The sequence below is a fragment of the Cyprinodon tularosa genome, unplaced genomic scaffold, assembly GCF_016077235.1.
Source record: "Cyprinodon tularosa strain WSP-4 unplaced genomic scaffold, ASM1607723v1 ctg1382, whole genome shotgun sequence".
In the NCBI taxonomy this organism is placed as follows: Eukaryota; Metazoa; Chordata; class Actinopteri; order Cyprinodontiformes; family Cyprinodontidae; genus Cyprinodon; species Cyprinodon tularosa.
In genome coordinates, this window is record NW_024038203.1 from 1 (window position 1) to 12044 (window position 12044).

Below are 12044 nucleotides of genomic sequence, written 5' to 3' on the forward strand. Positions count from 1 at the left end.
GGTGGTGACTAGTTACACGCCGAAGTTTTTTAGGGACGAGAGGAAACTATAAGCTATAATAATAATACGCGGAATAAATATGTGCAATAGTAATAGGTGGGCCATGCCTTCGGCATGTGGCCCCCCTAATAATAATACGCGGAATAAATATGTGCAATAGTAATAGGTGGGCCATGCCTTCGGCATGTGGCCCCCCTAATAAATATGTGCAATAGTAGTAGGTGGGCCATGCCTTCGGCATGTGGCCCCGCTAATAAGATTCCTAAAAATGGATGAACAGCAAGACTGAGATAAGTTGCAGCGTTTTGCACCATATGCATATGTTTAAAGACTTTATTAATGATTTGCTAGAGTATCTGAGAACAGAACAATTTCTTAGATTTAGGTTGAAACATTTCTTTAAGAGCTCTGGTTGGATTTTCAGGGGGTCTTGTTCTAGTTTCATTTTTTCTTTCCCTCCAGCTTTTCTCAAGAATTTAGGTATCCTTCTTCTCTTACAGCATGATCGGCTTTTCGGTCCCTGCAGCATAATGCTGCCACTGTCATGTTTCACCATCGGGATGCTGCAATCACTGCGTTAGTTCTGTTTTTTTTTTTAACAAGCACAGCATTTTGTATTAAGGGCAGGGTAGTGTATTTTCATCTGATCAGTTACTTTTAATGTCTTTAGGCATGCCATTTGTCAAATTACCCCATATGAGCTGTGGATCCTGGTCAGCTCCTCTTGGCAGCTCTCCTTTAATGGTTTCCTTTCCTGGCTTCTCAGATGGGCTTGTCCTGCCTGTTTTGCTGTTCATTTATACTTCCGCTTTCAGATGAAGGATTGAGCAGATTTCTGTGAGACTTTTAAAGCTTGCTATATTTTTTGTAACCTAGCCTTCTCCCAAAGCTTCTCCCTGACCTGTCTGGTTGGTTCATGATGTTTTCTAACAAATCTCGAGGCTTCACAGAACAGCTGGATTTTAGGGGTATCGCAATCCGTTATAAATATTGGATATCGGTCCAATATTAACTCAAAAAATAATATTGTATTATATTTTCCAGCATCAAAAATCTCAAATATTTTCATGCGGATAGAATTACTTTGTTTCTGTTTCTTTAACTCATTGATAAATATTACATGGGTCAGTTATTTTCATACGTTTTGTTGTTGACAATTTTTCTTATACTGATTTCAGTTGATAAAGCAATTTCTAGCATTCTACTGTACAAAATAAGTCATAAAAATATGCTTTATTTGTATCAGGTCAATATCGGCAAGGAAAAATTGGTATCGCTACTGGATTAATAATACCTTAAATGACTATGTTAGCTCATTTCTGAAGGCGTTTGGTTGGAATGAATTTTAATTCAAGGTGCTGAGTAAAGCCAATTGAATAGAAACACACAAGACTCTTTTTATCTGTAATAAGTGACCCTGTGTATTCCGATTGTTTGACATTATTCCTTTCCGTTAGTTCTTCATAAAATACATCAAATTCTGATAAAATGAGACAAACCTGTAAACATTTTGGCTCTATGAGATGTTTTTGCCTGACTTTGTTGGGTATATTTATGCCACATCTACACTTGAAGTCTGTAAGCAAATCATCACAAACAGATTCTCTCATGTCAGGGCGCAGTGCTTTCATAGGGCTCGGCTTTGGGGACCGAGGGGACGCCTTTGATTTCAACGTGGCTCTGCAGGATCATTTCAAGTAAGCTAAACCATTCCAGCCAAAATCCAGTAAATTGTTCTGCTTGATCAAAACAATTTAATTTAAAAAAGAAAGAGTTTTGAATATAATAAATTTAAAGCTACTCTTGAATATGTATGAAAAACAGTTTTCATGCATTTATTTAAAATTACATGTGAGGCAGCTCTGTGCTGACCTACTTACAGATGTACAGCAGACTGATTCTGTGAGTTTTTATTTGTTTTAAACCCTTAGAAAAATAATTCAGACCTTGTTGTCCTGCAAAGTGCTGCCTAGTTTTTGAATCCTCACTGAGTCTTTGTCTCTCTGGATCCCTACAGGTGGGTGAAGCAGGAGAGTGAAATCAGCAAAAACAGCCAGCTTGGCAACATTCAACCAAAGCTGGATTTGGGCTTTAAGGAGGGACAGACTATCACATTGAATATAGGGGTAAGAAAACATCTTATTCTTCCTTTATTCTCTAATTGTTTTAATATTTTTATGAACATTTATTTCCCATGATACTAAGGAATATTTATCAAAGACACACAATTTGGTTTGCATCAATCAAAACTTTAAATAGTTTCTAGAATTAAGTTTTGCAGCATAATAAACAGACACTAGAAGAAAGCACAAAATGTTCTAAACACATTTGAACCAGCAGTAACATTTAGCATAAAGCAACACTTTAGGTACCACTTTTTCCAAAGACTGTTAATAGAAATATGTGTATCATAAAAATGTTTGCGTATTTAATTCAAACCATAAACTTGCTCATTTCCTCCCCTCCTAATCCTTTAACTTGGCTTAAATTTCTTCCATAAACAGCAGGGGAAAAAGCGGGATAAGCCCCGTCCACAAGGCTCAGCGGGAGTTGGACTCCTTCCACCGCCACCTGGAGGGAAGATAGCTCCGCCTCCTCCATCAGGCTCATCCAACCACAACATGGTCCCCCAGACAGCCAGCACAGCCTCAGGTTAGTGGAACAACACATTAAAGCTGCAACCAGGTCAATATGGTGTTGGTGAGCTGATATGAAAGTAACTGGTCTAATAATGATGGAAGTCTGGCGCCTTGGGCGGCTTTAACCTACATGAGTAACCCATTTTCTCAATCTTTATTATTTGGCGCATATCTGGCTTCAGGAAATGAGTGTCGGCTGTAAGCTGCATTAAACGGTTATTTTTCTTTGTTTCTGACAGGCTGCCTCTTGGAGCTGGACAGTAGTAACTCTAACACAGTGGTCCAGTCAAATCAGGGTTCAGATGTACTTTGGGGAGAATTCTCAGCTCCTGCAAGGTAGATTTCAAACTCAGCAGTGATGGAGACTTTGTGCTCAATGTAGATTCTCACATTTTCATAATACTGGCTATGCAGTGATAATATTTTGGCTATTTCCCCCCACAAATCTTTTACAATTTAACAATGACTTAATACAGTGTTTTTCAATCCTGGTCCTCAAGGCACCCTGCTCTGCATGTTTTGGATGTTTCTGAGGTTCAGCAAACCTGATTCAGATAATTGCAGTTCAGCAAAGCATGATAATCTGCTATCAATTGATAACAGGTGTGTGAAAGCTGGGAAACATCTAAAACATGCAGGGCAGGGTGCCTTGAGGACCAGGATTGAAAAACACTGACTTAATAGACTTCATTTTTATACATTGACAGACATTGTTGTTTTATCTCTGATTTATTTGCTCAAACCTTTTTTGTGTGTGAGTAGCGCAATAAAATAATTAATACATATGATGTTCTTTTGTTTTCAGCTTTTAATTGTAAAGATTGCACATTATTTTATTCTGTTATTTTTGTTTTGTCTTTTATGTAGTGAAATTCCGTAAGAAACAAAAGCAAGTCTAAATCCCCTGTTTGTGCTCTGACTTTCAGTTCTGTTCCTCCTCCTTCAACACCTCAGAACTCCACAAACTGGATCCAGTTCTGATTCGCCGCTGCTTGACGTCAGCCGTGGTGTTTCATCTCGCCTGCGTTCGTGTCCATGGCTTCGTGTGAACCACACAGACAGCATCTCCCACACACTCACCCTCCTGGCAGCAGAGTTAACAACCGCCGCCGTTCTGTAAAATCATTCCACTGAAATAAAGCTTCTCTTCAGTCTAAAATGCTGCCGACAGCAAATGAAGCATTAATGAGTTAAAGCCATGAAGTTCATATGAGCCATAAACAACAACTAATAAGGGCTATGAAGCTGGTGTTACTCTTCATGTATTTGCATCTTTTCGCCTGTAGGGGGCAGAGCTATCTTTTGTTGCTGCATGAATTTACATTTTATTTATGTGAGGGCTCCATCTGCTGGCACCAAAGAGAACTAAACGTCTAGACTTAGCAGCTCTTTTTGGTATTTGGTAAGAAATTGAACAAGCAAAAAATGAAATAGACTTACAGAAATATTCTATTGAGATTAAAAGATCTACTGATTAGTATAACTCATCAGGATTAGCCCCTAAGTATGTTTTATATTTTTTTTTTATAAAAAAGAAATTTGAGATTTTTTGAAATGATAAAAAATACATAAAACTTGTAGGGTAGTCCTGCATTGGATAGAATTCATTTGTTTAAAACCCTTTTGTATGAATTTATTTTGGTAAAAAAGGTTAAATTAAATGCGAGCTTACAAAAATTACCATTGGGATTAAAATTGTGCTGCAGAATGGATGTTTAAAATGAGGTTTCTTTATCCTGATAAATATATACAGATATATAAGTAAAGTTATGGTATAAAACCAAGTTTAATTTGATTACAGATTGCTCTGTCTACTGCAACAATTATAGTGGATGCAAATAATTATTTTCTTCTATCCCCACTCTTTAATTAAACAAACTGTAGAAGTTTAATGGAAAAAGGAATGACCTTGAGAAAGCTTTCTGGAGAGGTGGCGAAACGTCTTCAAATCTTGAAAACCAAGTCCAGTGGATATTTTTTGAATTTTTACGGAATGACCTTGTCTGATCTAAATAGGCCTTAAAACAAGATCAAACTGGCCATACTGCTTTTGAGCTGGAAAAGAACAGCTTTGTGCAGTAAAGTGCAGCTAAGATCAGAGACTCTTAGAGGCAACACTTGTCTATGATGGCTTAATCTTCAGAATATCATAAGGATGCGAACCTGTGGTGGTTTCTGTCGAACCACAGCTCTGCTTTTGGCATTTCCGCTTTCAGTGTGATCACTGTGAAGTAGTTGTAGAGTTTAATTTGATGTAGGCTGTGCTGCTGCTGCTTCAATTGAGCAGTCTTTTTTTAAGGGAAGGTAGAATAATAATCTGCTTCGTTCTGATTCAATACTGAGCTTTTCTCTGAGAGCACTAATATTTTCTGCACAATAATAAAGTAATTCTGTACAACCTGCCCCCGCGACCCGACCCCGGATAAGCGGAGGAAGATGGATGGATGGATGGATGGATGTACAACCTGCAGCAGATGCCCTTGCTTGTACACTGGGGCTTGAACCCAGGTGCCCTGTATTAAATATTTGGAATAACTACAAGTCTATGTATGTATTTATGTAGCAGGTTTTAATCCAGTTTGATCTGTAGAAAAGTATCATAAAGACATTGCAACAGTTTGCATCATTTGCAACCTTGCATCATTTGAAGGCATTTTTTTCAGGTAAAGTTGTTGCCTGGTAAGCAGGAGAAGCATAAAAACTGATGTGGTTAATAAAAATAGTATTCAGTTTGGATCCTAGAAGAATTTGGCAGATATTTTTGACATTTCCTTTAATAAACCGAATGTTTTACTGTAGAGATCTGAGAGGAGCCGTCAGAGCCGTGGAGGAGAAACAAAATGATTGTCGCTTCAGTCTGAATGTCTAACTGTGGATCTTATTGCTCTTAAATTCTGATGTTGAATTCAGAAACAAGTTTACATTAATTTGTTTGATTTTTGTTACTGGCTGTGAATTAAAATGTCCTGCATAGATATATGAGAGAGATACTCACATAAACGGTATTTAACTGGCATTAAGCTGTCAGAATGACTGTGTTTTATTGTCATGAGTTATGTTTACATTAATGTTATTGCTAGATAAAATATCATGTCCTTCATTTGTTGCTTTTTCCATTCTGGCTGTAAATTCACTGGACTAACACTTGATTTATGACCAATTAAATGAGAGAGAGGCAATAAAACCTTTCAAAGGACGGTTTGAAGTCTGTTTTTATTCAATGTTTTTGGAGCATTTCGCCACAGAGGTTTATGTCTCCAGCACTTATTATGAGAGAGAAGAGACTTTCACTCTTTGGTTTCACCTAAAATATGATCTGGTGATGATGGAGGCTGAAAAACAGGAAATATATCCTGATGCTCAAGCAGCGTGAGAGTTTTTCAGTTTGCGGATTGAAGCAATACACTGCAGGTGGTAATCAATGAAGTCATTAATAGATGGATGTCCTCAACGTGTCCCTGTGGTGTTCATGTTTATAATGCTGCTGTTATGTGTTTTTCTAAGATTTAATATGTTTTTGAGATCAGACGCTTAAAAAAGAGGCAATTTGCTTTATTATTCCACCATAGCCTGAATTTGCAAGTAGAGCAGGAAAAGTGAAAATCACAAATATAAAAGGATGAAAATTGGAAAAAGAAAAATCATTTGTCCTGGCATCTTTTCAGTAGAGCAAACATTTGCTGATGAATCATTTTTTTATGTTTTTATTTAAAGGAAGGACAATAGTCACAATCACAAATGAAACCACTGATGAACAATAATAGGCACTAATGTTTGATCTTACATAATCAGCTTCCAGTGAAATATGAACTTTTATTTATTATAATCTTTTTACAGGGTTTTCTTTTTGGTCTGAAATGTTTTTTCTCCTACCTTTTGCTTTAAACTTTCACACTTTTACTAACACTTTATATACAAATATATTTCAGAGCCTTTAATGAGAAAAAAAGGAAGAAATATCAATGTATGGCTGTCAGTGACTGATGGTTGAAGAGAAAATATGACAAACATGTCATTACAGTAAACTATTCAAAATTCAGATCCGTATTTGCTCAAATTCAGTTTATGTTCTATAACTCTATATTTAGACCATATACATGCCCTGTCCATCCTCTGGTTGTCACTCTGTACTCTAAGAAGCTTGTTAATGAGGAAATTGAGACGGTCATAGTAGAAGTGAGAAATGTTGTGAGACGTTGGGACATGACTTCACCAAGCTGCAGCTTTTAGCTCTGCTGACAGACGGAAACGGAGAGCAGCAGACAGCTGGATGGACGGAGAGAGGGTCTCCCTAAGGAATTATCAGGAACTCAGTTCCTCTCAGAGTTTATGATCAATTCTGTTTACTTCCAAGGCAACATCGGACCATTGTGTCAGCTGAATATGTTGGGAAAGCCTTAATGTCATTCTGAGAAAAAAATATTTGGTGAAAAAATCTGATATTAATTTATTTTCAAAATAATTTTAGAGTGCATCAGAGTTCCCTGGTGCAAGCATGGTGGTGGTAGTATCATAGTGCTTCCAGTCTATATGGAAAACATGATCACTCAGGCCATGGTTCATGCAAGGAAACCAACCAGTTTCAATAAAATCTGCCATTTCTTACCAGATTTTTAAATGTCCCGCTGGTTGACAAATAATTTGCTGGCGGTGAGATGAACTGAAACACATTTATCCAAATATGGGGTGTATGAAAATATATATGTATTCAGTAACTTAGGATATGACCTCTGAAGATGTTCATTTTTAAGCCTAAAATATACAGTGCTGCTTGAAAGTTTGTGAACTAGTTGAGTAGTTTAGATTTTTTTTTTTTTTACCCTGATTTTCTTATTTTTTCATCACCAGTTTTTGTATATGAAATGTCAGGTTTATGTTCATCAATTCCATTCATTTGTTTTGAGGAAAATGTGGGAGTTGAAAGCAAACTAAATGAAAAACAGAATCAGAGCATCTGCAAAAGTAAATGAACCACAGCTGCACTGGTAAAGACAATCAGGTAAAAGACTCAGGTGAAGCACATGTTAGTGCTTGAGTAATCAATTAAGCAGACCAATCAAATGAGACGTCCTTGGGAAAAGTTTGGAGGTGCACTGGTTAAAAGGGAGACGAAACCAAACAAACCACTGTTGTGTCAAGGCATAAAGACCAGATCAACAATGCCGAGACGAAGGGAGACATCTGAGGACGTCAGGAAGAAGGTGGTGACAGCCCATCAGACTGGGGAAAGCTATAAGACCATCTCCAAAAGATTCCAGCTTCATCCATCCACTGTAAGACAAATCATTTACAAATGGAGGGCACTAGGCATCACTACAACTCTGCCCAGATGTGGACGGCCGTCAAAACTTTCACAAAGAAGCACCAGAAAAATAATGATGCAGGTAAAGGCCAACCCACGCATTACCTCCAGAGAATTGCAGACCTCTCTGTCAGCGTCTGGGATAAATGTACATGCGTCTACAATCAGGCGAAATATCAATAGACATGGCATTCATGGGAGAGTTGCTAGAAGGAAGCCTCTGCTCTCAAGAAAGAACAAAACTGCACATTTAAAGTTTGCCAGAGAACACTTGGACAAACCAGAGGCTTTCTGGAAGTCCATTCTCTGGACGGATGAGTCCAAAATTGAATTATTTGGCCACAATCACAGGCGCCATGTTTGGAGAAAAGTAAACACTGACTTTAAAGAGAAGAACCTCCTCCCAACAGTGAAGCACGGTGGTGGAAATGTGAAAGTCTGGGCCTGCTTTTCTGCCTCTGGACCTGGACGACTCCATATTATCCAGGGAACCGTCAATTCCCAGGGCTATCAACAAATTCTTGATCAGAATCTCTTGCCATCAGTCAGGGAGTTGAAGCTGGGACGGAAATGGATTATGCAACAAGACAATGACCCAAAGCATTCCAGCAAAAGTACCAAAGAAGGGCTTAAGAGAAAGAAGATTTGCACTCTGGATTGGCCCAGTCAAAGTCCAGACCTCAATCCCATAGAAATGCTGTGGCAAGATCTGAAACGGGCAGTACATGCCAGATGTCCCTCCAACATCTCTCAACTGGCAGAGTTCTGCAAGGAGGAGTTGACAAAAATCCCAAAAAGCAGATGTGAGACACTTGTTTGTGGTTACAGAAGACGTTTAGTCGAAGTAATGGCTGCAAAAGGCGGTGCCACAAGGTACTAACTGAAAGAGTTCACATACTTTTGCACTTGGCATATTTTCTGTCTTTGACAGATAAAATACTTTTGTTGAATAAATAATAAAAAGATGCATCTTTTTTGTCTTTGTGTTCCTTATCTGGAAGGTCCGCATTACAATTTGAGCTTTGGATGTACATTTTACATGATTATTATAACTTTTCTTTAGAAAACAATGGCCATGTTTGGATGGTTCACAAACTTTCAAGCAGCACTGTATATTTAGAAATGTACGACTTTGTTATTCCCTCATTTCTGTATTAAAACTCCTCAGTCTTTTCAAATCTTTAATATCTTATCTGATGACCTAGTACCAGCTTAGCGCGGTCGGTTGTGTCTGGCAAGGTCCGGTTCAGTTTTGCGTGCCATTTACACTCAGCAGTTATCTCGGTTACCGTGCTCGGACCCGTCTCAGTACAGTTTCGAAAGGGTAGTATAAATGGAGCTATAATATAAGAGTAGACCCTGTATTGACTGCTTTGGCCTATGGACGCTGACGTGATTACGTGGCGTCATCTTGGGGCAGTCGACATTAATATTGTGTATTTGAAGAACATTATTGATTATATGTTCTTCAAATGCACGATATTTATGTCTGTAGAAACACTGTTTAGTACAGTGTTTTGTTTAATTTTTAATATTTTTTTTAACTGTCACTTTTTCTGTTATTTTTATACACATTTTAAGTTCCACCACTAATGATGCTGTAATCGCTAATGCTGTAATCTATTGCTGCTGTAACACCACATTTACTCAATGTGGGACAATTAAGAGATTTTTGATTACATTTGATATATATATATATATATATATATATATATATATATATATATTTATTTATTTATTTATTTTTATTTTTTTTTTCATAGTTTCCACTGCTCATGGACCTGCTGCCTAGGTGGACCAGAACTGACAAAGCTGTAGATGCTGTGATCTAAACCAATACTTACTTTCAGAAACTTTTTTGTGTTAATTAAGTTTATGTACAGAAAGTAAACCTGTACATTAAATTATGTTCTGTTTGCAATCATAAATTTACTGGTATGATTGATTGGTGGTTGGTTTATGTCTATTTTGAATTTATAGCCTATTCCGTCTATTTTTTATTTATAGAGATAACTCCACCAGCCACCACTGGCATTTGCACCAAATCAAAGTAGTTTCTTGCATAACTTCACTTAACTATTTCAAAGCCCTCAGTTTATAGTGATTTATGAACAGGAGTGACTGTAAATGTCTAAGCGGAACTGTATGTCTGGATCTCAGTGCTCATCTGATCTGGGTCACCCCATGCTGTCACACATCCAGCTCATCTCTCCAAGAAGCTCAGGTGTCGTTTTGATTGATTGTAGAAAGAATGGGTCGCAGATTCTCTGAAGACATTGTTCTCCATATCAGAAACCTTCTTCACCATACTTTCTTTGAAGATTTATTACTGTGATACAATATAGAAGAAAAGAAAAGTTTTATTAAAAATTATGATTGATTAATTTGTGAAAATCTGTGATTTCACGGCATTCTAAGATCAGATTATCTTCTAGTCTCTCAAACCAGTCTGATCCAGTCTGGATGGATCCACAAGACGTCCAACATGTGGTTTAAGTCAGTTAAACTAATATTAGCATCACTTTTAAAAGATACATCCTTCAGCATTATATAAAGTTGTCATTAGACGAGTTAATGCTCAGTTTGACTTGAGCTTCTGAAAAAGTTCTGAGCAGCTGCTTGGAGACCGTCTTGTATTCAAAAAACAAGATGTCCTCAGGAGATCTGTTTCCTGCCCGTTTGGTATTTAGTCTGCAGCTTTGCTTTAAGTGTTCCTTTCAGGCAGGTGTAGATCCACTCTTATCAGGCTTCAGTCATGCAAAATTATCAGCGGGCTAGAAATGGTTCTTTGGTGTAGATGAAAAAACTCTGGTATGAAGGTGGGCTGTAAATATGTAATTTAAGAGATTTTGTTCATGTAAAATCAGAAAGAAAAAACAACTTTGATCCTAAATTCATTTAAAAAAAATAAATAAAAAGACAGAATAAAAACCAAATAAAGAGACTGATTATTTCTGTTTTGTTTCAGGGTACAAAGAAGTTTGTTTTTTAATTCCAGTATATAAGCCATTACTTAAAAATATTTACTTTCTTCAGAAATAAAGAGAATCAACTAAAAATGCTGAATTGGTATTAAAACTTATGTGACTTATATTAATTGCCTCTCTTATTTCTGGGAACCCAGAAACAGGTTCCTTTATTATACAAACAATATATTTCCCTAGAGCCTCCTTATGCTCCTGTCAAGTGGTCTATTATCACATGCCTAATTAAGGGGACTCATGAGGCATTCAGGCTCAGGAGAAACTTAAAGACTTTTGGCACTGAACAGAGTCAGCTGCTGCATTTATTACTACAGTTACTATAGCTGAATTCTCCATTTTAACAACAAATCTCTAAAACTAAACTAATCTCTAAAAAATGCATGAAATCAATATTTCCATTGCTTGAAAATGTTCATAACTGAGCAGGTTAACATTTAGCTGAAGAAGCTCAAACTGTAATTGATATAATTGTTTTTTTTTTTTATTTAATTTGATACTCCCACATAAAGCAGTGCATGTTTCTTATCTCATTAGATGGTCCATGAATCAGCTCTCGGTGGAACCATGGCAGGGAGTTCTGAGAAAAGGAGTCTTAAAACAATTGATGAAAACATACACCAAGCATCACTTTTACCATACCATTCATATGATGAAACATGGCGGAGGCAGCATCATGCTATGGAGATGCTTTCATTCAGAAGAGCAGCAAAGCTGGTTAGAGTTAATGGGAACATAGATGTAGATAAACACAGAACGGTGCTGAAGAAAAACATTTAGAATAGCATAAGCTTAGAGGCATGAAAAGGTTTGAGTCTGATGCAGATGTTCACCTTCCAGACAAAGAACTAACAGTCTAAGCTGAAACTGTATAGCTCAGAAAAAAAAAAAAAAAAAAAAAAAAAAAAAAAAAAAATGTTTTATAAACAGCCCACTTTGAGTTCAGACTGGAATCAAACTAGACATCTGTGGCAAAACACCACAAAACACTGATAGAGGATTCTCTTATCAAGTACGACTGAGATGGAGCTGTTTTAGGAGGAAATGGCAGAAATTTCAATATTTAGATGAAGAAAAAAAAAAAAAAAAAACCTGCAGCTGTATCTGCAGCAAAATGTGGCT

The 12044-nt window shown here is 37.1% G+C and overlaps 1 protein-coding gene across 1 annotated transcript; it reads left to right on the plus strand.

Annotated features, from left to right (window-relative positions):
- Positions 1 to 500: 500 nt before the first annotated feature.
- On the plus strand, positions 501 to 4065 carry LOC119778756 (adaptin ear-binding coat-associated protein 1-like; the record flags this gene model as incomplete). Its single annotated transcript, XM_038278121.1, has 6 exons — positions 501 to 576; positions 1616 to 1697; positions 2018 to 2126; positions 2505 to 2652; positions 2879 to 2975; positions 3566 to 4065. Coding segments are annotated over 6 exons (567 nt in total), but the record flags the coding sequence as incomplete, so codon positions are not given.
- Positions 4066 to 12044: the final 7979 nt, after the last annotated feature.